Raw genomic sequence first — 26,798 nt, 5'->3', positions numbered from 1 at the left:
ATATTAAAGCGGCCAAAACAGGTGACAGGTTCCTTTTAATGATTGTTCCCAACTCTTGATGGTAACATTTTTCTCTGTGTATATAATGACGTCTTTTCTGCAAACAATATAACCACTATTAAAACATTTTTTGCAAAATAGACATTGCCTTCTTTTATGTTCATCTGAATGTTCTAAAAATAAAAAGTTACAAGTTTTGCATTCATGGGGTGATATTCTCTTATGTGCCAACAAATCAATAGAACAGGGCACCCAATTCCCTGTTCTTAAAAATTTAGTTTAGCCTAGGAAAGTTGGCAGGTGTATAAACTGCAGGATCAGACTACACGGGATTTGTTTGTAATTTGTAACCATGTGCATGCAGGAGTGAAGTGTATGTAAGAGCTGGAGAGGTCTTCTTTTGACAATATTTGCTCAAGTCATGCACATGCAAGTCTGACAAATGACAGTGATAAATGGTGAAGAAAAATAGATGAACTTTAATAAGTTGAAAAATTAAGCTCAGCTTTAGACCTTTCTTACAAAATATTAACCACACCTGATATTTAATAACAATATACATAACATACTAAACAGACTATAGTGCAAACAGTAATTCAAAGATCAAAATACTGAGTGACAGGTTCATACAAAGTGGGGAAAAAAAGAAGGATGTATGGATTTAACATAACAGGTACCCGCTTCTGCTACAAAGATTCAGTTCCATTTTTAGGAAACATTTTATAAGGGGGAATACACAGCAAAATCTCCTTATGGATTCAAGTTCTTAGTGCAAAGGACTAATGTCCCACAAATGTAATATAGGCACGGGTGTAAATTTCAGCCTGGCAATATACTGATCACCAGACCTGACGGCATCATAAGGACTGATGATGCTGTTATTTCGAGTGACCAGGCCCAGATTTGCGACTGTAATACTGGTTTATAAGCGCTCCTGTGTTATGATTATGTGGCATACAGTGCAGCAGTAGAATGACGGCACATACAGATGGATGTTTTATTTGTGATTAGACAAGTAAAACATAAAAAACCCCACAACTTTCAAGTCTCCTGAAAACAGGACACGTATTTGTTCCTTAACTCCATGAAAAGTTATAGGAGCTAGCTGTAACGCCATTGGTTTCTTAATCATAGTCTGGTAGAAGCAAACGTAAAAAAAAATGCTGCTTGTTCATCAAAAGGCCAAAATCTGGCACCTTGCTCAGATGTTTTATCGAGACAGCATATCTGTCAGGCAGCACCGTGTCTGCGAGTCCCTCATCAGGACATCAGTGATGTCATAGAACTTGTTCTCAATGGCCAGTTTATAGCGGGTGTTGATGTCCTCACAGTAACAGATCACTCGCTTCAGGTTCTGCAGACCAGTGGACCCAGGAGAGTTCAGTTTGCATCTGAAATTAGACAATATCTAATGTAGATTATGCATACAAACAAACAGATGAAACCACACACTAAACACTCTACATGCATGTGTTGTGACTGTCACACAGCCGCGACACATGCAGCTGCAGCGCCAAACAGCTGATTATCGGGAGCGTTCCAGGTATCCAGATGCAGCTATTCGGTAAGCGTTATAGCTATTCGGATAAGGAGTCATCTGAAGCTATTCACTCATCTCTAAAGGGGGTTTTACACATAGCAATATCGCTAGCAATATCGCTAAAACGTCACTGATTTTGTGACGTTATAGCGATATTGCTAGCGATATCGCTATGTGTGATACTTACCTCCGACCGGCTCCCCCGCTGTCCATCGCTGATCGGGCGGCTCCATTTCTCGTCTGCTTCCTGCTGTGTGAGACGAGCGACGCTGGACGTGGGCAGGAGGACGTCAGGATCGCTGTGTGTGAAAGGTGAGTATCGTGCGCTGCGTCGCTGCTGTATCGCTGTGAGATCTTCCTGTGTGGCAGCTCACTAGCGATCATTTAGCGATGCACCAGCGATCCTGACCGGGTCGTATCGCTGGTCGTATCGCTGGTGCATCGCTAAATGTAAAAGGGCCTTAATAGTTTCCTTGATCCATAAAAACATCCATTTTAAATATGGAACCATGTGTCCAATCTGTGAGACTATGTCTTATTCTCATCCGTTTTGTGGATTAGACTCGGCCATTAAAGGTTACAGTGATGTTTTAACATGGATGGAAAAACTAAATGCATCCATTTTATTTAAAGGGCATCCATCAGTAGGATCAACCCTCCTAAGCTGTCTATATGGGTATGTACGTCATAGGAAGCTGAATAAAATGTTATATTGATATCTGCGATCTGGAGTCTTATTCCAGAGAAATCAATGATTTTCTTTAAATGTTAATGAGTTGTTAAAATCTATAAATCTCTACATAAATCTCCCTGAGAATCTGCTTCCAGAGATTATTTTAAATGAAAGGAGGCGTTACTAGTGAGACATGTAATGACTGACACTATAGTCTCATAATTAGAGATGAGTGAATTTGTTCGTATTCGGTTCTGAATACGATCGGAATCGAATATTGTTTTTGCAATATTCATTGATCATAGCCAAACGTCATTACAGTCAATGAGAGTAAAAATTAACGTATATGTTCGGAACCGATCATAAGACATACATTCGGCACGAATAGTGTTCGAATATGGCCCGAATGTCAACATCAGATTCGAGACATTCATAATCAGACACAGCTCTGCTGTGAGATCAGAACACAGTACAGCCGAAATTAACTTTATCCTATTCCAAACACATTTGTATCTACAATTGTCCTCTCACACTGCTGTCAGCTCTGCTGCACCGCCCTTCCCCCACACTGGCTGTCAAATAATCTCTGGAGGCAGATTCTCAGTGAGATCAGTGTCCGGCCCATAGATCTTAACACCTCATTTACATATAACAAAAAGGTGGAATTCTGTGGAATAAGACATCAGATTACAGATTTCAAGGTATCATTTTATTCCTTTTTCTATAAGTTGCATACCCATTTAGACGGCTTAGGAAGGATGATCCTACTGACAGATTCCATTTAACTGTTTAATCCCTTCCCTGAATCAATGGCTAAATACAAGTTCTGCTTCACTTTTTTAAAGAAATGGATGAAAAAATGGAGGTCAAAGAGGGAAAATGGCCCATTTTATACTGCTGTAAGAACAGACATAGATGTGTGAATGCAGTCTTTCCTCACCTGGACAAGACCTACAAATTTGAGGGCAAGTAGAATCCATCTAAAACACAAAACTGACTAGTACCTCCTAACAAAATCACATAAATGTTACAGCTGTAGGCCGATTCACCTGCATTGCAATACAATATGCAGATTCGGGATGGAAAACGAGTACAGCAAGTCGGAAAACGTGTAAGAACAAGAATTAGAGTGCGGCACGCCAAAAGTCTCTAATGACAGTCCTCTGATATGAATCCAGTAATCTGCAACTCCACTTATGTCATCCGGCAACATTGTCTTATTGAGTACCTATACAACCGCACCCTGACATCCTTTACATCTTATATGTCTGGCTTACTTGTTTGACAGCTGCTCTATCACCACACCGCTGAGGAGCTGACGCTGCTTGAACTCTTCCAGGTACTGAAAATCTCCTCCAACTATTACTTTGCTATACAGGACTTCTGGCCAGTCTGGCTGCACATCATATGCTTCTGTAACAATGACAGCCTGCGAAAAAGACTGCAACAATGAGACGAGGCAAGAAGAGACGCAGGGGCGGCACTGCACATAGGGGTGGCACAGTGCGCAGGAGCAGTATAACGAGTATAACACAGGTACTGGTAGAATACAACACAGATGTGCAATATAACAGGTCTAAAACAACATAGAAGTGTAATATAACAGACAGGTAAATCGGAAGACTTCCGATCATGCGCAGTGTGTCTCTCTAAAGCCGAGACGCGTACACCTGGCTTCAGAGGATGAGCTGTAGCCTCTTTCCAGGTTCTCAATAAGGAACTGCAGGATGTGGTAATGTATAGTGTATGTATGTCAATATGTGCATGTAGCATGCATGCAGCAGGGCTGTGTATGTCTACATGGGCATGCAGCAGGGCTGTGTATGTCTACATGGGCATGCAGCAGAGCTGTGTATGTCTACATGGGCATGCAGCAGAGCTGTGTATGTCTACATGGGCATGCAGCAGGGCTGTGTATGTCTACATGGGCATGCAGCAGGCCTGTGTATGTCTACATGGGCATGCAGCAGGGCTGTGTATGTCTACATGGGCATGCAGCAGAGCTGTGTATGTCTACATGGGCATGCAGCAGAGCTGTGTATGTCTACATGGGCATGCAGCAGAGCTGTGTATGTCTACATGGGCATGCAGCAGGGCTGTGTATGTCTACATGGGCATGCAGCAGGGCTGTGTATGTCTACATGGGCATGCAGCAGGGCTGTGTATGTCTACATGGGCATGCAGCAGGGCTGTGTATGTCTACATGGGCATGCAGCAGGGCTGTGTATGTCTACATGGGCATGCAGCAGGGCTGTGTATGTCTACATGGGCATGCAGCAGGGCTGTGTATGTCTACATGGGCATGCAGCAGGGCTGTGTATGTCTACATGGGCATGCAGCAGGGCTGTGTATGTCTACATGGGCATGCAGCAGGGCTGTGTTATGAATGAGTCACCGTAGGAGGCAAACACAGAAATACTAGCTAAGTCCAGAAAACCAGAGAAGTTGGCAGCTATCGGATTACAGACCCCTGAACCTATCAACAACAACTAGCAGTAGCCGTGGGGGGGGTTCCTACGGTGCCCTAGACCCCTCGATCACAGCCGGAGAACTACATAGCCTAAAGACAGAAAGGGAAATCTAAACTGCCCCAGAGCAGACCCCAAAGCAATAGGCAGCCCCCAACATATAATGACGGTGAAGCAAGATGAAAAACACTCACACAGATAGAAAGATAGGCTGAGCAAACGATGGGGCCCAAGCTAACTACAAAGGACAGGATAGAAAAGCTGCTATCTGTAATCCGCCAAAACCCTATCAAAACAAGAGCCAACAGCTGATAGGGAAAAAAGCCCTGAAGACGCTAGGCTTCAAAAAGACTATATCAGTACTCAGGTATTTTCTGAAGACAGAGCAAAAAGGAATTCAGCACACCCCAGCAGGGAATGGCAGAAATCCAGAAAAACAAGGAAAAACAAAAAACAAAACACAAATGCCAAAAACAGAGCAGAAAACTTAGCTTTTGAGGAGCAGGAATCAGACTGGTCTCCTAGAATCCCTCAGAGAGATCACCAGCAAGGCAGAAGGGCGTCGGCTGCCTTATATCGAGTCAGCAATTCCCGTCACCCAGTCATCATCATCCTGCCCAGATGCTTGGTAATAAGCCTCACTACCTTCCTTCACCAGAAGAGGGAGTTAATCAGACCTCAATGGTGAAGGGGAAAATGAACTCACAACAGGGCTGCGCATGTCTACATGGGCATGCAGCAGGGCTGCGCATGTCTACATGGGCATGCAGCAGGGCTGCGCATGTCTACATGGGCATGCAGCAGGGCTGCGCATGTCTACATGGGCATGCAGCAGGGCTGCGCATGTCTACATGGGCATGCAGCAGGGCTGCGCATGTCTACATGGGCATGCAGCAGGGCTGCGCATGTCTACATGGGCATGCAGCAGGGCTGCGCATGTCTACATGGGCATGCAGCAGGGCTGTGTATGTCTACATGGGCATGCAGCAGGGCTGCGTATGTCTACATGGGCATGCAGCAGGGCTGCGTATGTCTACATGGGCATGCAGCAGGGCTGCGTATGTCTACATGGGCATGCAGCAGGGCTGCGTATGTCTACATGGGCATGCAGCAGGGCTGCGTATGTCTACATGGGCATGCAGCAGGGCTGCGTATGTCTATATGTGCATGTAGCAGAGTTGTGTTGTATGTATAACACTGCAAAGAGACACTAACAATAGAATTTTTACCTCCTAATTCTACCCTAGTACATTAAAATTAGTGAAAATAATCACTCTACTTTAAACTACCAGGGAAGTTTTAATTAAAAGGAAAAACTGTTTTTCCTATTGTCTGCTATCTAAATCTTGGATGCGTTTTATAGTTCGAAAAAAACGGTAGGTTTGTGGGAAAAGATTCTGTATAAGGGATCGCTCAGAAGAGAGTATTAAAAGTCTGTGTGAGATTCTTAGGCAAAATAAGTAAAATCCAAATAATACTCTGACCCATGCAAATCAATTTGGTAGTATACATCAACGTTTTTACACAGGGACTGATGGTCTGTATGCAAAAAAAAAAAAAACAAAAAAAAACAACACAGCAGCATGCACTACTTTGATCCGCATTCCAGATCAGACTCGCTCATTATAAGTCAATGGGTGCGCAAAAAATGAATCACATGTGTATGTCATGTACTTTTCAAAGGTCCATTATAATATATATATAAATATAATATAAAAAAGGCCATATGGACCTAAAGAAAAAAAAAAAAAAAATTGGACACACGGATAGCAATACAGATGAAAAAAAAAAATCTGAACCTGGCCTAACTTAACTTGTATTTTATTGCTTGAAATCCCTGGTGTTTGTATGCATACGAGTGCAATGGGTGGTCTTCCTCAGTGATTGACAGCCATCTCTACATGCACAAACTGTATAATCAGTCTGATCAGTTCCTCCTGTTCTAACACCCTGCCTGCATGTCAGATACTATTTTCAACAGGACAGGTTTCTTTTAAATGCCACTGTAAAGAATTAAAAGCAGCGTTTAAGGATTTACCCCAGCAATCAGAGCTTGCTCCAGTTGTTGCTGTTAGAGGCAGATGCCAGCTGTTTTATACAGTTGGCATCCTCGGTGTGAGAAGAGCAGTCAGTTCCTGAGCCTACTGTATACACCCGCACCTAGCATGAGCCTGTGCCGGGACAGGGTGGCTCAGTGTTTAGTACTGTTGCTTTGCAGCGCTGGAGTCCTGGGTTCACATCCCACCAAGCACAACATCTGCAAGGAGTTTGTATGTTCTCCCCGTGTTGTGTGGGCTTCCTCTGGGTTCTCGGATTTCCTCCCACATTCCAAATACATACTGATAGGGAATCTAGATTGTGAGCCCCAATGGGGACAGTGATGAAGATAAAGCGTTGTGGAATTAATGGCGCTATATATAAAATAAGTTAAATAAAAAAAAATTATAGAAGCAATACGATCTGATTTATTCTTCTGTAACAAGAATCCTTGGCTATTGCTTTGGATTTGTTGATACTCGTCTCTGCCCATCTTGCCAAATTGTCGCAGCTACTGGTGAGGCAGGCGGCAGTCCCAAATAATTTTATACACACACATAACAATAAGAAGAGTGGGAAGAGGAGGGAATTGACTATTAAGTATGAAAAGTGAGACACATTTAGGAATTGTACACGCACCTGATAAAATCTTGGCAGAGCCAATATGGGCTCCACCAAGTTCACTCGCTCCAAGTTGATAAGCTTTGTTTCATGGCCACTGTTCAACAGATGAAGCTGTAGGGTCAGAAGCCGGGTGAGACGGGCACAGCGTAGTGACTGGCGCACACAAGAGTCCTGCATGGACACAAGGAAAATCAGAGGACAGTATTATCCAGCTTTCTTCAGTACAGGGACTGTTCTGTTACAAGAAAGCAATTCTGCACCAGAGAAAGACAGGATGGTCCTCACTTATCACATTATTTACAAGGGGGTGTCCGAAATATACTCTGCTCTTCTTTAAAGTGACCTCCTCTCTGTAACTTCACAGTGTACAGCAACTTTCTTGGCTTTGATCCTCAATCTCTATCCCCTATTACCTTTAGGTTCACTCAGCTATTGATATCTTGCCATAAAGTAAAATGCTGACCCCCTACTTCTACCTGTCTGTGTGTCGCCTAAAGGGGTTGTCTGGCATAATAATAAAGATATGCTATGAATTTCTACTAGGTGACACCCCATCTAGGACCCACATTTATTGTATCTCCAGAACAGGTTCCAACTAACGTCCCAGCCACTGGCAGGAAAGTGTTAACACATGTGCAGCCTTTGCGGTTCGCTACAGCCAAGTATTGCTTTCCTTCGAGACTGAAAATAGTGTTAGGGCTCGTGCAGAAAATTATTAGTCAGTGCGATCCGGCAAAACATTGAATTGCTCTCGGACCAATGTTATGCTACGGGGCCGTGCACATTTCTGATTTTTTTCATCGCTGCATGCCAGAGTTTGATCCAATACACGGATCGCACTTGACTATGCAGGTCAATGAATCCATGGAAACCTTCAGACTGCACTCGGATGACATCTGAGTGCAGCCCGATTTCCACAGACTGACACAATTGAGAAGATGGAGACATTTTTTTTCTCCATGTTCTCCTAATAAGAGAGAATCAGATCACACCATGATCACACTCTGGTCAAACTCTGATGAGAGTGTGATTAGAATAATCAACCTGATTAAATAAGCTGGTGTGACACACTACATAAGAAAAATACAAAACAACTCTGGAAGAAAGATCCCAGTCACATCAGGAAGTAGTCTGCTTACCTTGGAATAACTCTCAGCAGCATCAATCAGCAGAGTGAGGGCCTTGATAATAGAAGATCGAAGCTCTCCCAGGTCAGACATCCAATATTCTGCAGGGCATGGCACAAAAAATATTTTGCAATGTTGATATAACTATGCATGTATCTCAGAAGAGACAACTATTACTTAATATTAACAACTTTGATGTGCTATTACCCAGTAATAATTTTCTACTTAGGATATTTCTACATAGGATAGAGTCATTTATACAAAGTTAGTACAATATCGTGCAAAAGTTTTAGTGAAATATTTGGCTGTAACAGAAGGCGATTTGTTTACCAAAGGGCTGGAGAAAGGTACAATAATTAGTGTGTGCAGGCGACAGTGAAGCATGGTGGAGGTTCCATTGAAGTTTGGAGCTGAATTTCAGCAAATGGAGTTGGGGATGTAGTCGCGATTTATGATGTCCTCAATGGAAAGTATTCAGAACCCTTTAAATTTTTCACTCTGTTTCATTGTAGCCATTTGGAATATTTAAAAAAGTTCATTTTTTTTCTCATTAATGTACACTGCACCCCATCTTGACTGAAAAAAAACAGAAATGTAGAAATGTTTATTAAAAAAAAGAAAAACTGAAATATCACATGGTCATAAGTATTCAGACCCTTTGCTCAGTATTGAGTAGAAGCACCCTTTTGAGCTAGTACAGCCATGAGTTTTTCACACCTGGATTTGGGGATCCTCTGCCATTCTTCCTTGCAGATCCTCTCCAGTTCCGTCAGGTTGGATGGTGAACGTTGGTGGACAGCCATTTTCAGGTCTCTCCAGAGATGCTTAATTGGGTTTAGGTCAGGGCTCTGGCTGGGCCAGTCAAGAATGATCACAGAGCTGTTCTGAAGCCACTCCTTTGTTATTTTAGCTATGTGCTTAGGGTCACAGTCTTGTTGGAAGGTGAACTTTCGGCCAAGTCTGAGGTCCAGAGCACTCTGGATGAGGTTTTCATCCAGGCCATCTCTGTACTTTGCCACATTCATGTTTCCTTTAATTGCAACCAGTCGTCCTGCCCTGCAGCTGAAAAACATCCCAATAGCATGATGCTGCCACCACCATGTTTCACTGTTGGGATTGTATTGGGCAGGTGATGAGCAGTGCCCGGTTTTCTCCACACATACCGATTAGTATTATCACCAAAACGTTCTATTTTTGTGTCATCAGACCAGAGAATCTTATTTCTCATAGTCTGGGAGTCCTTCATGTGTTTTTAAGCAAACTCTCTATGCTGGCTTTCATATGTCTTGCACTGAGGAGAAGCTTCCGTCGGGCCACTCTGCCATAAAGGCCCGACTGGTGGAGGGCTACAGTGATAGTTGACTTTGTAGAACTTTCTCCCATCACCCTGCAGCATCTGTGGAGCTCAGACACAGTGATCTTGGGGTTCTTCTTTACCTCGCTCACCAAGGCTCTTCTCCCACGATTGCTTAGTTTGGCTGGACGGCCAGATCTAGGAAGACTTCGGGTGGTCCCAAACTTCTTCCATTTAAGGATTATGGAGGCCACTGTGCTCTTAGGAACCTTGAGTACTGCAGAAATTCTTTTGTAACCTTGGCCAGATCTGTGCCTTGCCACAATTCTGTCTCTGAGCTCCTTGGCCACTTCCTTTGACCTCATGATTCTCATTTGGTCTGACATGCACTGTGAGGTCTGAGGTCTTATATAGACAGGTGTGTGCCTTTACAAATCAAGCCCTATCAGTTTAATTACACACAGCTGGACTCCAATGAAGGAGTAGAACCATCTCAAGGAGGATCACAAGGAAATGGACAGCATGTGACGTAAATATGAGTGCCTGAGCAAAGGGTCTGAATACATATGACCATGTGATATTTCAGTTTTTCTTTTTTTTAATAAATTTGCAAAAATTTCTACAATTCTGTTTTCTTCAGTCAATATGGGGTGCAGAGTGTACATTAATGAGAAAAAAAAATGAAATGAACTTTTTTGAATTTACCAAATGGCTGCAATGAAACAAAGAGTGAAAAATCTAAAGGGGTCTGAATACTTTCCGTACCCACTGTATGTTTTCCACAAAGCCCTAATCACAACATCATCATCGAGTCTGTCTGGGATCACATTAAGAGACTTAGTGATTAATACAAGCCTACATCCATAGAAGATCTGTGGTTAGTTCCCCAAGATGTTTGAAATAACATCCCTGATGAGTTCCTTCAAAAACAGTGTACAATTACAAGTGTACCTAGCAGAATTGATGCTGTTTTGAAGGCAAAGAGTGGTGACAACAAACATTGATGTGATTTAGATTTCTCTTTTGCTCATTCACTTTGCATTCTGTTAATTGATAAACTATTTGTTAAATCATTCCTTGCAGTATTTGCTTCCATACAGTTTTGCACAGTACTGTATATGGTATATCTAATCTTGGACCACTTACCCCAGGGCCTGGACTGGATTAATCGAAGCTGGATTTTTGCTGCATGCTCATGGTTGTGGCCAATGTCCCGATGCAGACTGAAACAGAGTGCGGTCATGTTGTGCTTCTCACTATCACCTGGATGACAGCGCTTAATGTATTCCAAGAGTGCAGTCTGCAATCCACCTTTCTAAATGCAAATCATAGGTAGAGCGAGGATGCAATTATATAACAATGCCTTACTGAAATATGTGTTTTACCATAAGGACAGATTTACTTTTTTCCCAACCAACTGGGCATTTAAAGATCATCAGAATAGTCTGATGCCACGTTTACGAGGTGTGCAATGTACCAGATCATTTAATGGTTTGTTTAGGCAGGGCAACCACAATTCATGTTATTGGCACCACATCACCTGTTTACCCAGGATGACTGGCCCCTGAAAGCAATGATTTTTAAGCCAGCTTAAAAATAAATAATTTCAACCAAACATGTCAAGAAGGAGCATTTCTAGAAAGGCTCATTCCCCAATTATCAGCCTATCTACATAGGCTTTCACACTGCCCAATATCATACTCACTGTATCAAGCTGTTTCCTCAGCAGAACCTCAAAGTGCTGATTTTTGTGTAAGATATCAAAGACATAAACCATTTCATTATATCGCCCAATCCCTGACAGAAGTCGAACCTAAAAGGACAATAGGACAAGAGAGACATTCACAAAGTTACACAAACAATGGGAGGAGCAGGAGAACAGAAGGGAGCTGACATACCATGAGGCTATATTCCTGACTGGGAGCCAAATGCATCTCCGTCAGGTGGCGACATGCTTGCAGGACGCGTCGGATCCCTTCTAGGTGGCATGTAAGACTGAAGCAATCATGAGCCAAGGTGAGGATTTCAATTACTAAAGTGAATACAAATTTTACAGGAATTATAGAGTCTTGGGATGGGGCAATAAGAGAAAGGCACAAATAAAGAGTATAGAAAAATAACATTCCAGATACTGACTGCAATGAAGCTCCGTAAGTGGAACAGTCTCCAGGTGATCCAGTAAGTATAACCCCACCAAAGTTGGATCCGGACACAGTTTTGCGATCTGAAGAAAGTTGGACCGTTTCTCAGAGACGTTATATACCTCAGACTGGCCTGAAAACATGAATAGGGGTCATAATGCCAATAATATGGTAGGACCCCCCAACATTCTCAACAGGCCAGCACCAACCTCCTTTCTTGTTCAGTGTCCTCCACATCTTCAGGCTCTCTTCAGCTACAATCTGGGCTACAGAGTCAGGGGAAAGCCCATGTAATGTGATAACTGCCTGGGCTCGGTCACTAAGTTCAGGGCGATAACTGGACAGCAAGGTACGCAGAACTTCACTGGGATCCCGGGATGATACGTCCAAGAACGAACAGCCAAGATCCTAAAGTATTGGTGAAATAGAAAAAAATGATCATTGGTAGGAAACTGTACACATACAAGACCGCTCGTACAAGAGGACATAACCAATGCAACAGCTAACACACAAGGTATAGCACCACACTCTACAGACAATGACAGCACCACTTCACTGTTTTTTTAATGTCACCACAGGAGTGGTGTCACTAATATAAGTTCCCTGCCCCTAGGGTTAAGGTGGTTTTACCCATAGCGATATCGCTAGCAATATCGCTAAAGTGTCACCGATTTTGAGACGCAGCAGCGATATCGCTATGTGTGATACTTACCTCCGACCGGCTCCTCCGCTGTCTGTCGCTGATCACGCGAGATCAGCCGGGTCCATTTCTCGTCGGGCGCTTCCTGGTGGCGCCGACGAACGACGCGTGGATGCGGGCGGGAGGACGTCAGCATCGCTGCGTGTTAAAAGTAAGTAATGACTGCTGCTGCGTCGCTGCATCGCTAGTGAGATCTGCCTGTTTGGCAGCTCACTAGCGACCATTTAGCGATGCACCAGCGATCCTGACCGGGTCGGATCGTGGTCGGATCGCTGGTGCATCGCTAAATGTAAAGGGGCCTTTATACTCACCAGCTGCCATCGTCTTCTGTTATCAGCGCTGCACCGGTCAGCCTTCTGCATTTTATCATCTGTCGTATCGCTCCAGTGTTTACTGGGCGAGCCGGAGGTCACTTCTCAATATAAGTCTATGAGAGAAAGAATGAGGCCAGAACGAGGATCTCATAGACTTACACTGAGAGCTTGTGACCGTTACCTCCGACTTCTGGAGTGGCGCTGGGAACAGCTGAAAACAGCAGCTGGTAAGTAGAGCACTAGGGGAGGGAGCTTAGAATAGTAGCACCACTCCAGCTCTGAAATAAAAACTGCTGGAGTTACGCTTTATACTGCATGATATCATGGCAGAGACTCCTTTTTGGAACAAGCCCCGTCTCCCACATATGAATTTTCCAGCAGATACAGATTTCTGGATTATAGCCGAGGTTCACATTCTTCATGATCTATACAAATCAAGTATTCAATGTACCCCAGTTTTTTACCGATACCTAAAATTGTGTCATGGACTTTCCACCACCTATTCATCCCCCCGCACCTATCTCATTCTCTAGGAATCCCCATATTGGAGTGCTCTGGTTGCAGGCCCCAGACTGGTTTCTACTCCGTATACTTTTTTGGATACAAAGCTATTAAAAGGAGATTTTTGTGTACTCACCGTAAAATCTCTTTCTCTTAGCCTCTAATTGGGGGACACAGAACCATGGGTGTTATGCTGCTGTCCACTAGGAGATGACACTATGCATAATCTGAAAAAGATTAACTATGGCTCCTCCTCTGCAGTATACACCCCTGGATGGCGTTAGCCTTCTCCAGTTTTGTGCAAAAGCATTAGGAGGAATATAACAGAAAACATAACCATGCCTGTAAGAAGGCCACTATGTACGAGCTCAAAGAACAATATGAGAACTCAACCTTAACAACTGCCCGGAAGGGCAACAGGGTGGGAGCTGTGTCCCCCAATTAGAGGCTAAGAGATTTTACAGTGAGTACACAAAAATCTCCTTTACTCTGTCGCCTCATTGGGGGACACAGAACCATGTGACGTCCCAAAGCAGTCCCTGGGTGGGAAGCAATGGACGAATATTGTGCAGACAGGACCCTAAACTTGGGGCACAGCCGCCTGCAGAACCCGTCTACTCAGGCTCACGTCCGCTGAGGACTGGATAGTGTTTGGTAAACGTGTGTAGGCTAGTCCAAGTGGCCACCTTACACACTTGTTGAGCCGAAGTCTGGTGTCGAATGGCCCAGGAGACCCCTACCGCCCGTTTAGAATGTGCCGTAATACCGGCCGGAAGAGGAGAATTTTTAAGGCGGTCTTGTATGGTGGATTTGATCCACCTGGCGAGGGTAGCCTTGGAAGCCGGCAGACCTGGCGGACGCCTTCCGGAAGAAGGAAAAGGGAATCCGACTTCCGGAAGGGCGCAGTCCTAGACACACATATACACAATGCCCTGACGACGTCAAGCGTATGCAGAGCCTTCTCCACTCTATGAACCGGAACCGGGCAAAGGGATGGCAGTGAAATTTTCTCATTGAGGTGGAAGTTGGACACAACCTTCGGAAGGAAGGATGGGACCGTACGGAGAACTACCTTGTCCTGGTGAAAAGCCAGGAAGGGCCGTCTGCAGGAGAGCGCCGACAGTTCAGACACCCTGTGTAGCGAGGCGATTGCCACCAGAAAGACCACCTTCTGGGATAGAAGGCGTAGTGGGACTTCCCTAAGGGGTTCGAAGGGAGGTCCCTGCAATGCTGTCAGGACCAGGTTGAGGTCCCACGTTCCTAGTGGCCGTCTGTAGTGGGGAACCAATCGGGAAACCCCCTGAAGAAAAGTCCTTACTTGCGGCTTGTTAGCAATGCGTCTTTGAAAAAGAACTGAGAGCGCTGACACCTGGCTCTTAAGCGAGCCCAGGGACAGTCTGGCCTCCAGACCCGAATGGAGAAAACCAAGAACTTTGGGGAGAGAATAAGGGAGTGGGATCTGGTCGTGAGATTCGCACCAGGTAAAGAATGCTCTCCAGGTACGGTAATAAATCTTGGCAGAGGCTGGCTTCCGTGCCCTGATCATGGTTCCAATGACGTCCGGTGAGAGCCCTGCCTGGGTTAGAACCCAGGTCTCAAGGGCCATGCCGTCAAATTGAGAGCCCCTGAATTCTGGTGGAAGAATGGGCCTTGTGACAGAAGATCGGGACGGTCGGGGAGACGCCAGGAGGCGTCTGCTGTAAGTTGTACGATGTCGGCGTACCATGTACATCTGGGCCAGTCTGGCGCGATTAGGATGGTTGGAACTCCTTCTTGTTTGATCTTCCTCACCACTCTGGATATCAGGGGGAGAGGTGGAAAGATGTACAGAAGCTGGAACTGGGTCCAGTCCTGAACCAGGGCATCCGCTCCGAGCGACCGCGGATAGTGTGTTCTGGCCATGAAGTTGGAGACCTTGGCATTGAAATGGGATGCCATTAGGTCCACGTCCGGGGTCCCCCAGCGATGGCAGATCTGGCGAAAAATTTCGGGATGGAGAGACCACTCTCCCGAGTCCAGTCCTTGTCTGCTGAGGAAGTCGGCTTCCCAGTTGTCCACACCCGGATGTGGACCGCAGAGAGTACCGAACCCGTGTCTTCCGCCCAGTGGAGAATGTGTGTCACTTCCCTCATCGCCTGGGTACTGCGTGTCCTGCCTTGGTGGTTCACATATGCCACAGCCGTGGCATTGTCCAACTGTACTCTGATATGAGAGGCTGCCAGTAAGTGACGAAAGGCTCTCAACGCCAGTAGGATGGCACAAATTTCCAGGATGTTGATGGGCATGTTCGCCTCCACTGGTGACCACTTGCCCTGTGCCCTGTGATGCAAGTGCACCGCACCCCAACCCGTCAGACTTGCGTCGGTGGTCAGGACCTTCCATTGAGCTGTGAGAAAGGATTTCCCCTTCGCGAGTGAGGTTGGCTTGAGCCACCAGAGCAGGGACCTCCTGGTTAACGATGTTAGCTGGAACTCCCAGTCGAGGGAAAAAGGATTCCTGTCCCAGGACTTGAGAATGGCTAGTTGAAGAGGCCTGAGGTGAAACTGGGCAAATGGGACCACTTCCATTGCTGCCGCCATCCTGCCGAGGACTCTCATGGCAAACAGGAGAGATCGGGGGGGGCTGTGAAGGAGGATGCGGACTCCTAGACGGAGAGCCAGTGCCTTGTCCTTGGGAAGGAGCATCAGACCCCTGGAGGCGTTGAATAGCATCCCCAGGAAGGACAGAGACTGACTCGGAGTAGTCGATGACTTTTGTAGGTTGACTAACCAGCCCAGGCGACTCAGAGTGTCGATTGTGACGCTGAGCTCGCAGTCCTTGAAGGTGGAAGCCTTGATGAGGAGATCGTCCAGGTATGGAACGACTACTATGCCTCTGGAGTGTAGAACGTCCATGGTGGCTGCCATGATCTTGGTAAACGTTCTGGGAGCCGTGGCGAGTCCGAACGGGGGAGCCAAGAACTGGTAGTGGTCCTTGTTGATTGCGAACCTGAGGAATCTCTGATGGGCGGGAGCAATCGGTATATGCAGGTATGCGTCTGGTATGTCTATGGAGGCGAGATATTCTCCCTGCTCCATGGACGCAATGATGGACCGAAGGGACTCCATGCGAAAATGACGAACCCGCACATATTTGTTGCGTTGTTTTAGGTCCAATATGGGCCGTACGCTGCCTCCTTTCTTGGGGACTACGAATAGATTGGAGTAGAACCCTCGGAAGCGCTCGGCCGCGGGAACCGGCACTATGACTCCTGCTTGAAGAAGGGAGGAAACCGCTTGGTGGAAGGCACGAGCCTTGGCTGGCGGTTTTGGGGGAACAGAGAGGAAGAACCGGTTCGGTGGGTTGGAAGTGAACTCTAACTTGTATCCGGAAGACACTATTTCCCTGACCCACCTGTCTTCTGTAATAGGCAGCCAGACTTGCTGAAAGAGCAAAATTCGTCCGCCTACGGGTGGGGTGTCTTCCGGAGTTCGTGAGTCATGAGGAGGAGAAAGTCTGAGGTTTTCCTCCTTTGGGTTTTGACTGGCCTGCTTTTGGCTGCCAGGACTTGTCCGACCTTTGCGACGACCGTGAGTTGTCCCAGCGTGGGGAACGGTTACGATTTTGTACTGGGCGCAAGACAGACCAGCCCGAAGAATTCCGAAAGGATCAGAACAGTGTTTGGTTACGCTTTATGTAAGTGCGTTTAGGTTTTAGTTGAGGGAGAGAGGTACTCTTACCCCTGGTGGCGTTAGATATCATTGTGTCCAACTTTTCACCGAAAAGCCGCCCACTGAGGTACGGGAGGTGCGCGAGGGACTTTGAGGCCGCGTCCGCTTTCCATTCCCGCAGCCAAAGGATACGCCGAATCGTAATGGCGTTTGATGCTATCCCCGCTACACCCCTTGCTGAATCCAGAGCAGCATGAAGCATGTAATCTGCTACAACTGCTATTTGAACCGCTTGGTCCGACAGCTCAGGGGTTGGTGCTTGGAGGCCATCTTGTAATTTTTTGGCCCAAGCCAGAATGGCCTTGGCAGCCCAAACTGAAGCGAACGCAGGAGCCAGGGAGGCTCCTGCAGCCTCAAAAATTGAACAAGCCATGCGTTCTACCTGCCGGTCTGCTGCATCCCTGAGGGTTGAGCTACCTGGCAGTGAGAGGAGGGTCTGTGCTGCTAGTCTAAAGACTGGGGGGTCCACTTCGGGTGGATCTGTCCATTCTTTGGTGTCTTTCTGCGGGAAGGGGTACCTTGCCTCCAAATATTTGCCATTGGAGAATTTCTTCTCAGGCTGTGAGAACTGCTTGTTAAGGATCGCCTTAAATTCTGGGTGATTAGAGAAGACTTTAGGCGGTTTTAGAACACCCTCAAACGAAATCTTGTGCTCTGGAGCCTCCGGGGGCGGATCAGAAATATCCAGCACCCGATGGATGGAAGAGATTACGTCTTCAACTAGCGCTGTATTGCTAGGGGGAATTGGGATCAGGGACCCCTCTGTTTCGTTGTCTGAGGCGGAGTCACAGATGCCTTCCGAATCTTGTGTATCGCTGAGGCATCCCCTGGTGGGTGAACTGGGTCGGAGGTCTTCTGTGGTCGGGGATCGCTGTGGAGAACTGCGTTGTCTCTGGTAGGGACATACAAAACACAAGCCGCGGAGACACCATGACATGTTTCTCAATGCAAGCAATGACTAGCCAGGTCTTTCCCCGGGAAGGAACAACCACGGGAAGGGCAGTCTCCAATGGAGTAGGAAACTGGCTAGTAGGAGCAATCTCCATGAGTTCATTCATCCTCATTTTTCACAGTCTTTTACTAGGCATTGCTCCTACTAGCCAGTTTCCTACTCCACACTGATGAGGGGCAATACCCTGAAACAGCTGTCTGTGGATGGATACCATGTTTTGGCATAGGTGGTTTCCTTCATTGGAGACTGCCCTTCCCATGGTTGTTCCTTCCCGGGGAAAGACCTGGCTAGTCATTGCTTGCGTTGAGAAACATGTGATGGTGTCTCCGCGGCTTGTGTTTTGTATGTTTTTGCATATTTCTTATAAGGGATGGGGGCATTGCTCTAGAATCACTGCGTTGAGAAACATGTGATGGTGTCTCCGCAGTGTTGGATGTTGATCTCCATGAGTTCATTCATCCTCATTTTTTCACTGTCGCTGGTAGGGGACGGTCTAGGTGACCTGGAACTACGGTGTCTCTCCCTAGAGGGGGATGACGCAGATAAACGCGACTTGTGGGTCCGCTTACGTCTGGATGTGGCCGGGACGTCATGTCCCTGAGTCAAGCTCTCCCTTTGCTGGGTAATGTTCATAGCCAAGGCATGACCCTGCAGAGCCTGAAGCAATGTGGAGGTTAGGTTATCTATAGACTGCGTCATAGATTGCGACATCTGAGTAGCCCATTCCGGCATGGTAGCAGACACCGAAGCATTGGTAGGGGCTTCTTGGGGTTCTGACCCAGTGATACTGTCCCGGCAGTGCGGGTACGTGCTGCCACTGGGGAGAGTGGTTTTGCAGGCTGTGCAGAATGCATAAAAGCAATCCTGCCTGGTTCTCTTGGACCTTGAGCCCGGCATAGTGCACAGAGTGCAGAAGGGCTGGCTATGCAGAGGAACCTATAGGGGAGCCTTATAGGGAATATGGATTCACAGCCGAGTAAAAAAAAAAAAACAGCTGTGATCTTACCCCACCAGTGTGCCCCTAGGTCCAGCGCCGAAGATCCGCAGTCCTGTGCCCCCCCAGACTGGCTGGCCTGGTCCTGCTGATGTCCTGCAGCAGAAATGGCCGCCGAGAAGAAGAGGAAGCGGAAGAAGGGGGTGGAGAGCTGAAAAAGCGCAGCAGGGCTGTGAAAAAACGCGCCCTTTCTGTCTCGATCCGCCCCCTCTATGACACTGTAGAGTGTCATATTTGTCATCCGGGGGGCGGAGAGGAGGCGGCGGCTTCAGCTAGGCCGAAGCCGCGGCCTAAATTAGATGCCTGATGCCCAGAAAGGCTCCAGGCCGGCGCGGAAGTCCGGGAGGGGGTCGGATCTGAACCGGACTCCCCCGGACCTGAAGGCAGGATAGCGGTGGGGCTATAAGCAGAAGGGGGGCCCTGTGAGGGGTCCCTCTGAGGCACGATAGAGCTGGTGCTGCCGCAGGGACAGGGGAGCCCTGTGTCTCTATTGTGCCATGCCTGCCTGCACTCCCCCCCCAGCCCCGACAGAAGCCCGCAGCTGGGCTGGGGTCCCTGGATTCAGCCGCAGTGTGCTTATGCTGCTGGGAGCTGCAGAGTGCTGCCTGTACAGACCCTACCTGAGGCGTCTCAACCTAATAATAATAATAATAATAATAATAATAAATTTTATTTTTATAGCGCCGACATATTCCGCAGCACTTTACATTTCAGAGGGGATTTGTACAGACAATAGACATTACAGCATAACAATAATCACATACAGTAGATTATAACAAATACCAAGAGGAGTGAGGGCCCTGCTCGCAAGCTTACAGTCTATGAGGAAAGAGGTAGACACGAAAGGTGGGTGGTAACAGTTGCCCTGATTGTATGAACCAGCCATAATGTTAAGTGTGTAACAGTACAGACACAGAGGGCTAATGGATGCATAAAGCATGTGGGAACATGATGCTGGGAACCTGGTTATGGTAAAATTTTTGGCTCTGCCACACAGGGATAGGTTAGGTTAATGTGTTGAGGCGATAGGCCAGTCTGAATAAATGCGTTTTCAGGACACGCTTAAAATTGTGGGGACTGGGGACTAATCGTATTGACCTGGGAAGTGCATTCCAAAGAATTGGCGCGGCACGTGTAAAGTCTTGGAGACGGGAGTGGGAGGTTCTGACTATTGAGGATACTAACCTCAGGTCATCAGCAGAACGGAGGGCGCGGGTAGGGTGGTATACTGAAACAAGGGAGGAGATGTAGGGTGGTGCTGAGCCATGGAGGGCTTTGTGGGTGAGGGTAATAAGTTTATACTGAATTCTGGAGTGGATGGGTAGCCAGTGTAATGACTGGCACAAGGTAGAGGCATCGGAGTAACGATTGGTGAGGAATATGATCCTGGCTGCAGCATTCAAGACAGATTGGAGAGGGGAGAGTTTTGTAAGAGGGAGACCGATTAGAAGAGAGTTACAATAGTCGAGACGAGAATGAATAAGAGAAACAGTAAGAGTTTTTGCAGAGTCAAAAGTAAGAAAAGGTCGAATTCTAGAAATGTTTTTGAGGTGCAGATGACAAGAGCGAGCCAGTGATCGAATGTGGGGGGCAAAGGAAAGCTCGGAATCAAGTATGACCCCAAGACAGCGGGCATGTTGCTGGGGAGTAATAGTGGAACCACAGACGGAAATGGCAATGTCGGGTGTAGGTACATTAGTAGCGGGAGGAAACACAAGGAGTTCAGTCTTTGATAGGTTCAGTTTCAGATATAGTGAGGACATGATATTAGACACAGCGTTTAGACAATCGCCAGTGTTTTCTAGAAAGGCTGGCGTGATGTCAGGAGAAGAAGCGTATAATTGGGTGTCATCAGCATAGAGATGGTACTGGAAACCAAATCTACTGATTGTTTGACCAATAGGGGCAGTGTACAAGGAGAAGAGGAGGGGGCCTAGAACCGATCCTTGAGGAACTCCAACAGTAAGAGGAAGGTGAGAGGAGGAGGAACCGGCAAAAGAAACAGTAAAGGAGCGGTCGGAGAGATAGGAGGAGAACCAGGAGAGAACGGCGTCCTTGAGGCCAATGGAACGGAGCATAGTGAGGAGGAGCTGATGATCCACAGTGTCGAATGCTGCAGAGAGATCCAAGAGAATTAGCATGGAGTAATGACCATTTGATTTAGCTGTTAGCAGTTCATTAGAGACTTTAGTGAGGGCAGTTTCAGTGGAGTGTAAAGAGCGGAAACCGGATTGGAGAGGGTCGAGAACAGAGTTTTCTGAGAGATAGCGGATAAGACGGGAGTGGACCAGGCGTTCCAGGAGTTTAGAGATGAAGGGAAGATTAGAGACAGGTCTATAGTTAGCGGCACAGTTTTGGTCGAGGGATGGTTTTTTAAGTAGTGGATGTATGATGGCATGCTTAAATGAGGAGGGAAAAATACCAGAAGAGAGAGAGAGGTTAAATATTTTAGTTAGGTGAGGGGTGACAGCAGGGGAAAGGGACTGGAGGAGATGTGACGGAAATGGGTCACTGGTGCAAGTAGTTGGGCGAGAAGATGCAAGGAGCCTGCTTACTTCTTCTTCTGTGACTGGTTCAAAATCAGAGAGGGGGATTAGGGAGGATGCTGCTGTCACCATCAGGGGGCTTTATCCTCGTCTCAACCTCAACCCGGAAACCAAAAAGGAATTGGGGAAGGAGGGGGGTCTCGACTTCAAACCAGCACCCGAAGGACTGGGGATGGAGCGACATGGGGAATAGCCACCTCAACTTCAACTGGGCACCTCGTAATAGGGGGCTGAGGAAGGAGCCATGCCGGGAGTCTCACAGGAGACCAACTTTTCTTCATCTGTAATCCCGTCGAAAAAAAGAATAGAACATTTTTGGGTGTGCCTCCTCTGCGACACTAAGCAAAAACTGGAGAAGGCTAATGCCGTCCAGGGGTGTATACTGCAGAGGAGGAGCCATAGTTAATCTTTTTCAGATTATGCATAGTGTCATCTCCTAGTGGACAGCAGCATAACACCCATGGTTCTGTGTCCCCCAATGAGGCGACAGAGTAATATACGATTCTTCCAGTTAAAGACAAACGGTGGGCCACAACTTCCTCCTTGTCAGAGGAGGAATGGCAGGAAGATAAGGAATGCCACCTGTATGTGTCTGCTGCAGCTGATAATAAGCTCAATCAATTATTTATTATTCACCAATCCAACTTAACCACTAATCAGTTATATGGCATGGGTAGAACCAACTTCATCAGAATGTCAGAGATGTTGTCATGTCCTCAATGGAAATGTTATTCCGATGATATGGTCTTCCCGTTATGTAATAGAATATTAGTCCTCTGAAGTTGCTTATTTCTGAGTTTTTGATAATTGCCTATGTTAGTATTTAATATTGACCCTCGTATACCGTCTTATACTTATGCATGTGAGATATTGATAATAATAATAATATTATTATTTCTATAGCGCCGACTTATTCCGCAGCACTTTAAATTATAGAGGGGACTTGTACAGACAATAGACATTACAGCATAACAATAATCGCAAAGATCAAAACAGATACCAAGAGGAATGAGGGCCCTGCTCCCAAGCTTACAATCTATGAGGAAAAAGGGGAGACACGAAAGGTGGATGGTAACAAATGCTTTCATTGTTTGGACCAACCCTAGTGTAAGAATCGGGTGTTTCTGTGATGCTGCATGAACCGGTTAACAGCCTAATTATATAACAGTATAGACACAGAGGGCTATTACATGCACAAAGCAGGTGAGAACATTATGCGAGAATCTTAATATGGTAAAAAACATTTGAATGGGCCACACAGGGATAATTAGATTAATGCATTGAGGCGGTAGGCAAGTCTGAACAAATGTGTTTTTATGGCACGCTTAAAACTGTGGGGATTAATCGTATCATCCTGGGTAGTGCACTCCAAAGAATTGACGCAGCACGTGAAAAGTCTTGGAGACGAGAGTAGGCGCTTCTGATTATTGAGGATGCTAACCTCAGGTCATCAGCAGAACAAAGGGCATGGGTAGGGTGGTAGACTGAGACGAGGGACGAGATGTTGGGTGGTGCTGAGCCATGGAGAGCTTTGTGGGTGAGGGTAATAAGTTTGTACTGGATTCTGGAGTGGATGGGTAACCAGTGTAATGAATGGCACAAGGTAGAGGCATCGGTGTAACGATTGGTGAGGAATAGGATCCTGGCTGCAGCATTCAAGATAGATTGCAGAGGGGAGATTTTGCTAACAGGGAGACCGATTAGTAGAAAGTTACAATAGTTCAGACAAGAATGAATAAGAGAAACAGTAAGAGTTTTTGCAGAGTCGAAAGTAAGAAAGGGTCGAATTCTAGAAATGTTTTTGGGTGCAGATAACAAGAGCGAACCAGTGATCGGATGTGGGGGGTGAATGAAAGGTCGGAATCAAGTATGATCCCTAGACAGCGGGCAGGTTGCTGGGGAGTAATGGTGGAACTACACACGGAGATGGTAATGTCAGGCAAAGGTAGGTTAGTAGAGGGAGGAAACACGAGGAGTTCATGTTTTGACAGGTTTAGTTTCAGATAGAGGGAGGACATGATGTTAGAGACAGCGGTAAGATAATCACTGGTGTTTTCTAAAAAGGCAGGCGTGATACCAGGAGAAGTGTATAATTGGGTGTCATCAGCATAGAGATGGTACTGGAAACCAAATCTACTGATTGTTTGTCCAATAGGGGCAGTATACAAAGAGAAGAGGAGATGGCCTAGGACAGATCCTTGAAGAACCCCAACAGTAAGGGGAAGATAAGAGGAGGAGGAACCAGCAAAAGATACAGTGAAGGAACGGTCAGAGAGATAGGAGAACCAGGAGAGAACGGTGCCCTTGAGGCCGATGGAACAGAGCATAGTGAGGAGGAGCTGATGATCCACAATGTCGAATGCTGCAGAGAGATCCAAGAGAATTAGCATGGAATAGAGACCATTAGATTTAGCAGTTAGTAGATCATTGGAGACTTTAGTGAGGGCAGTTTCAGTAGAGTGTAGAGAGCGGAAACCGGATTGGAGAGGGTCGAGAAGAGAGTAATCTGAGAAATCGCAGATAAGATGAGAGTGGACCAAGCGTTCCAGGAATTTAGAGATGAAGGGAAGATTAGAGACAAGTCTATAGTTTAGCGGCACAGTTTTGTCGAGGGATGGTTTTTTAAGCAATATATGTATGATGGCATGCTTAAATGAGGGAAAGATACCGGAAGAGAGAGATGTTGAATATCTTTGTTAGGTGAGAGGTCACAGCTGGGGAAAGGGACTGGAGATGTGAAGGAATGGGGTCACTGGTGCAAGTGGTAGGGCGAGAAGATGCAAGGAGCCTGATTACTTCTTCTGTGACTGGTTCAAAATCAGAGAGTGAGTTAGATGCAGTGGGGGAGGGAGAACATTGCATGGTATGAGGGGATGGGGAGAAAATTTCCTGTCAGATATGGTCAATTTTTTCCTTGAAATAATTGGCCAGATCGTCAGCTCGAAGCTCCGTGGTTGGGGCCTGCACTCTTGGGTTGAGAAGGGAATGAAAAGTGTCAAAGAAACCTTTAAGGTTATAGTGAGGTGATGAGGGTGTTGAAATAGATTTGTTTGGAGAGGTGAAGGGCAGTGTTGTATGTCTTAAGCAAATTATCTCTTCAGAGAGGAAGAGGACTAGAACTCTAGTGCCACCTATTGGAAGTAGCAATCCTAAAAGTCAATGTCGACCCTTTAATGAGCCTTGTTACGACTTAGGATAAAAGCCAAGCCAGAATCTCAATTTGCAGACACTGTGTTCCGGGGTACTGCCCCTCGTCAGTGCAAAGTGTGAGATCTGGTTTGGCTGTGAGAGGTGTCTGACCGATATCCAAGAAGTATCATTTCTCCTTGCGGAGAATGACATGCTAAGCATGTCGAGATGTGGAGACTTAAAGCTGCAAGGCTCCTCTGGGAAATATGCTAATTATGCAAATTGTCTCTTCAGAGATGAAGAGGACTAGAACTCTAATTTTTAACTCTATGTTTTAAGCATAAACTTATAATGGATGAAGTCTTCGGGTAGATTAGATTTTCTCTACAGACGTTCGGCGCACCTGGAGCATCGCTGTAGGAAGCGTGTTTGCAGCGTGTACCACGGTTGTCGCCGTCTGTGTCGTATTGTTCTATTTATAGGAGGTGCAATTTCATCCAGGTCACATTGCAGTGTTTCATTGTAAAGATTCAGTGCAGAATCAGGACACGAGAGGGAGGAGATAGGGGCCAATGATGACTGCAAGTTCTTCTTAAGTTTCTGGGTGTTAATGGCCTGTATGTTTCTATAAGTGTGGAAAGTCGGGGTGACCTGAACAGGGTAGCAGTTCTTGATAGAGAATGAAAGGAGGTTGTGGTCAGAGAGTAGGAGAGGGGAGTTTGTGAAATTATCCACTGAGCAAAGCCAGGAGAAGACCAAGTCGAGGGAGTTTCCATCTTCATTTGTGGGGGGAGTCAGTATGCTGCCAGAGGCCGAAAGATGAGGTTAGAGATAAAAGGTGAGAAGCAGATGGGGAGAGGGGAAAAGCAATGGGGATGTTGAAATCACCCATGATGAGGGTGGGGATGTCACAATACTTGCAATACCTCCTAAATGCACCTTCCAATTTCTACGATGCTTGAGCCCAGCATATTAACCCCTTAACCCCAGAGTGTTTTTCGTTTTTGCTCCCCTTCTTCCCAAAGCCACATCTTTTTTTTATTTTTCCATCAATATGGCCGTGTGAGGGCTTATTATTTGTGGGACGAGTTGTACTTTTGAACGATACCATTGGTTTTACCATGTCGGGTACTAGAAAACAGGAAAAAAAAAAGTTCCAAAAGCGGTGAAATTGCAAAAAAAAGTGCAATCCCACACTTGTTTTCTGTTTGGCTTTTTCACTAGGTTCAGTAAATGCTAAAACTGACCTGACATTATGATTCTACAGGTCATTACGAGTTCATAGACACCAAACATGTCTAGGTTCTTTTTTATCTACAGTACGTAGTGAAAAAAAATTCCAAACTTTGCTAAAAAAAAAAAATAAATAAATAAAAAAATAGCGCCATTTTTCGATACCCGTAGCGTTTCCTTTTTACGTGATCTCGGGTTGGTAATGGTGAGGGCTTATTTTTTGTGTGCCGAGCTGACGGTTTTAACAATACCATTTTGGTGAAGCTATGATCTTTTGATTGCCCGTTATTGCATTTTATTATAATGCCGCAGTGACCAAAAAAACATAATTCTGGCATTTTGACTTTTTTTCTCATTACGCTGTTCAGCAATCAGGTTAATCGATTTGTACGCCCAACGTCGGAAAGGGGTTAAATACTTATGGAATAACTGTATTATTGTATTATGCCCTGACAATGTTGTATTGCGTGAGGTGTTGTCCTGCAAGCCTTGTTTATTATCAATTTTTCAATAAAAATGAGTTTCTGAAAAAAAAAAAGGATGTAAAAAGCCTTTACATACCTGGCTCAGCTCATACATACACAGCATCTGTCTGCAAAAAGTCTTTCCATGTGTACAAGCATCTTTCAGAACTTCCAGATGTGTGACCACAGGGTTGGTGGGGGTCTGAGAAGACATGGAATCCACACTGGATGCTAGAGACAAAGTAACAAAAGGAAATGAAAATACGCAGGACTGGAAGATCGGGTAATTTTCCTTATACAGTGGGGGAAAAAAAAGTATTTAGTCAGCCACCAATTGTGCAAGTTCTCTTA

At 46.0% G+C, this 26,798-nt stretch overlaps 1 protein-coding gene across 2 annotated transcripts in view; it reads right to left on the bottom strand.

Moving 5' to 3' along the window:
- Positions 1-459: 459 nt before the first annotated feature.
- SPG11 (SPG11 vesicle trafficking associated, spatacsin) overlaps positions 460-26,798 on the bottom strand; it is a 103,418-nt gene continuing 77,079 nt past the window's right edge. For both annotated transcript variants that reach the window (XM_073568981.1, XM_073568982.1), the window contains exons 32-41: positions 26,545-26,678; positions 12,114-12,312; positions 11,900-12,037; positions 11,662-11,795; positions 11,469-11,576; positions 10,910-11,078; positions 8,482-8,570; positions 7,358-7,513; positions 3,491-3,642; positions 460-1,391 (exon numbers count right to left, since the gene is read on the bottom strand). In XM_073568981.1, coding sequence (XP_073425082.1) covers positions 1,211-1,391; positions 3,491-3,642; positions 7,358-7,513; positions 8,482-8,570; positions 10,910-11,078; positions 11,469-11,576; positions 11,662-11,795; positions 11,900-12,037; positions 12,114-12,312; positions 26,545-26,678 — 1,460 coding nt within the window. In that variant the 3' untranslated portion in view covers positions 460-1,210. The remainder of the gene's footprint in view (positions 1,392-3,490; positions 3,643-7,357; positions 7,514-8,481; positions 8,571-10,909; positions 11,079-11,468; positions 11,577-11,661; positions 11,796-11,899; positions 12,038-12,113; positions 12,313-26,544; positions 26,679-26,798) is intronic.

Source organism: Dendrobates tinctorius, unplaced genomic scaffold (assembly GCF_039654945.1).
Source record: "Dendrobates tinctorius isolate UK_male_01 unplaced genomic scaffold, ASM3965494v1 ptg000022l, whole genome shotgun sequence".
In the NCBI taxonomy this organism is placed as follows: Eukaryota; Metazoa; Chordata; class Amphibia; order Anura; family Dendrobatidae; genus Dendrobates; species Dendrobates tinctorius.
The sequence above is the reverse complement of the archived record's forward strand: the minus strand, read 5'-3'. Positions and strand labels throughout refer to the sequence as shown.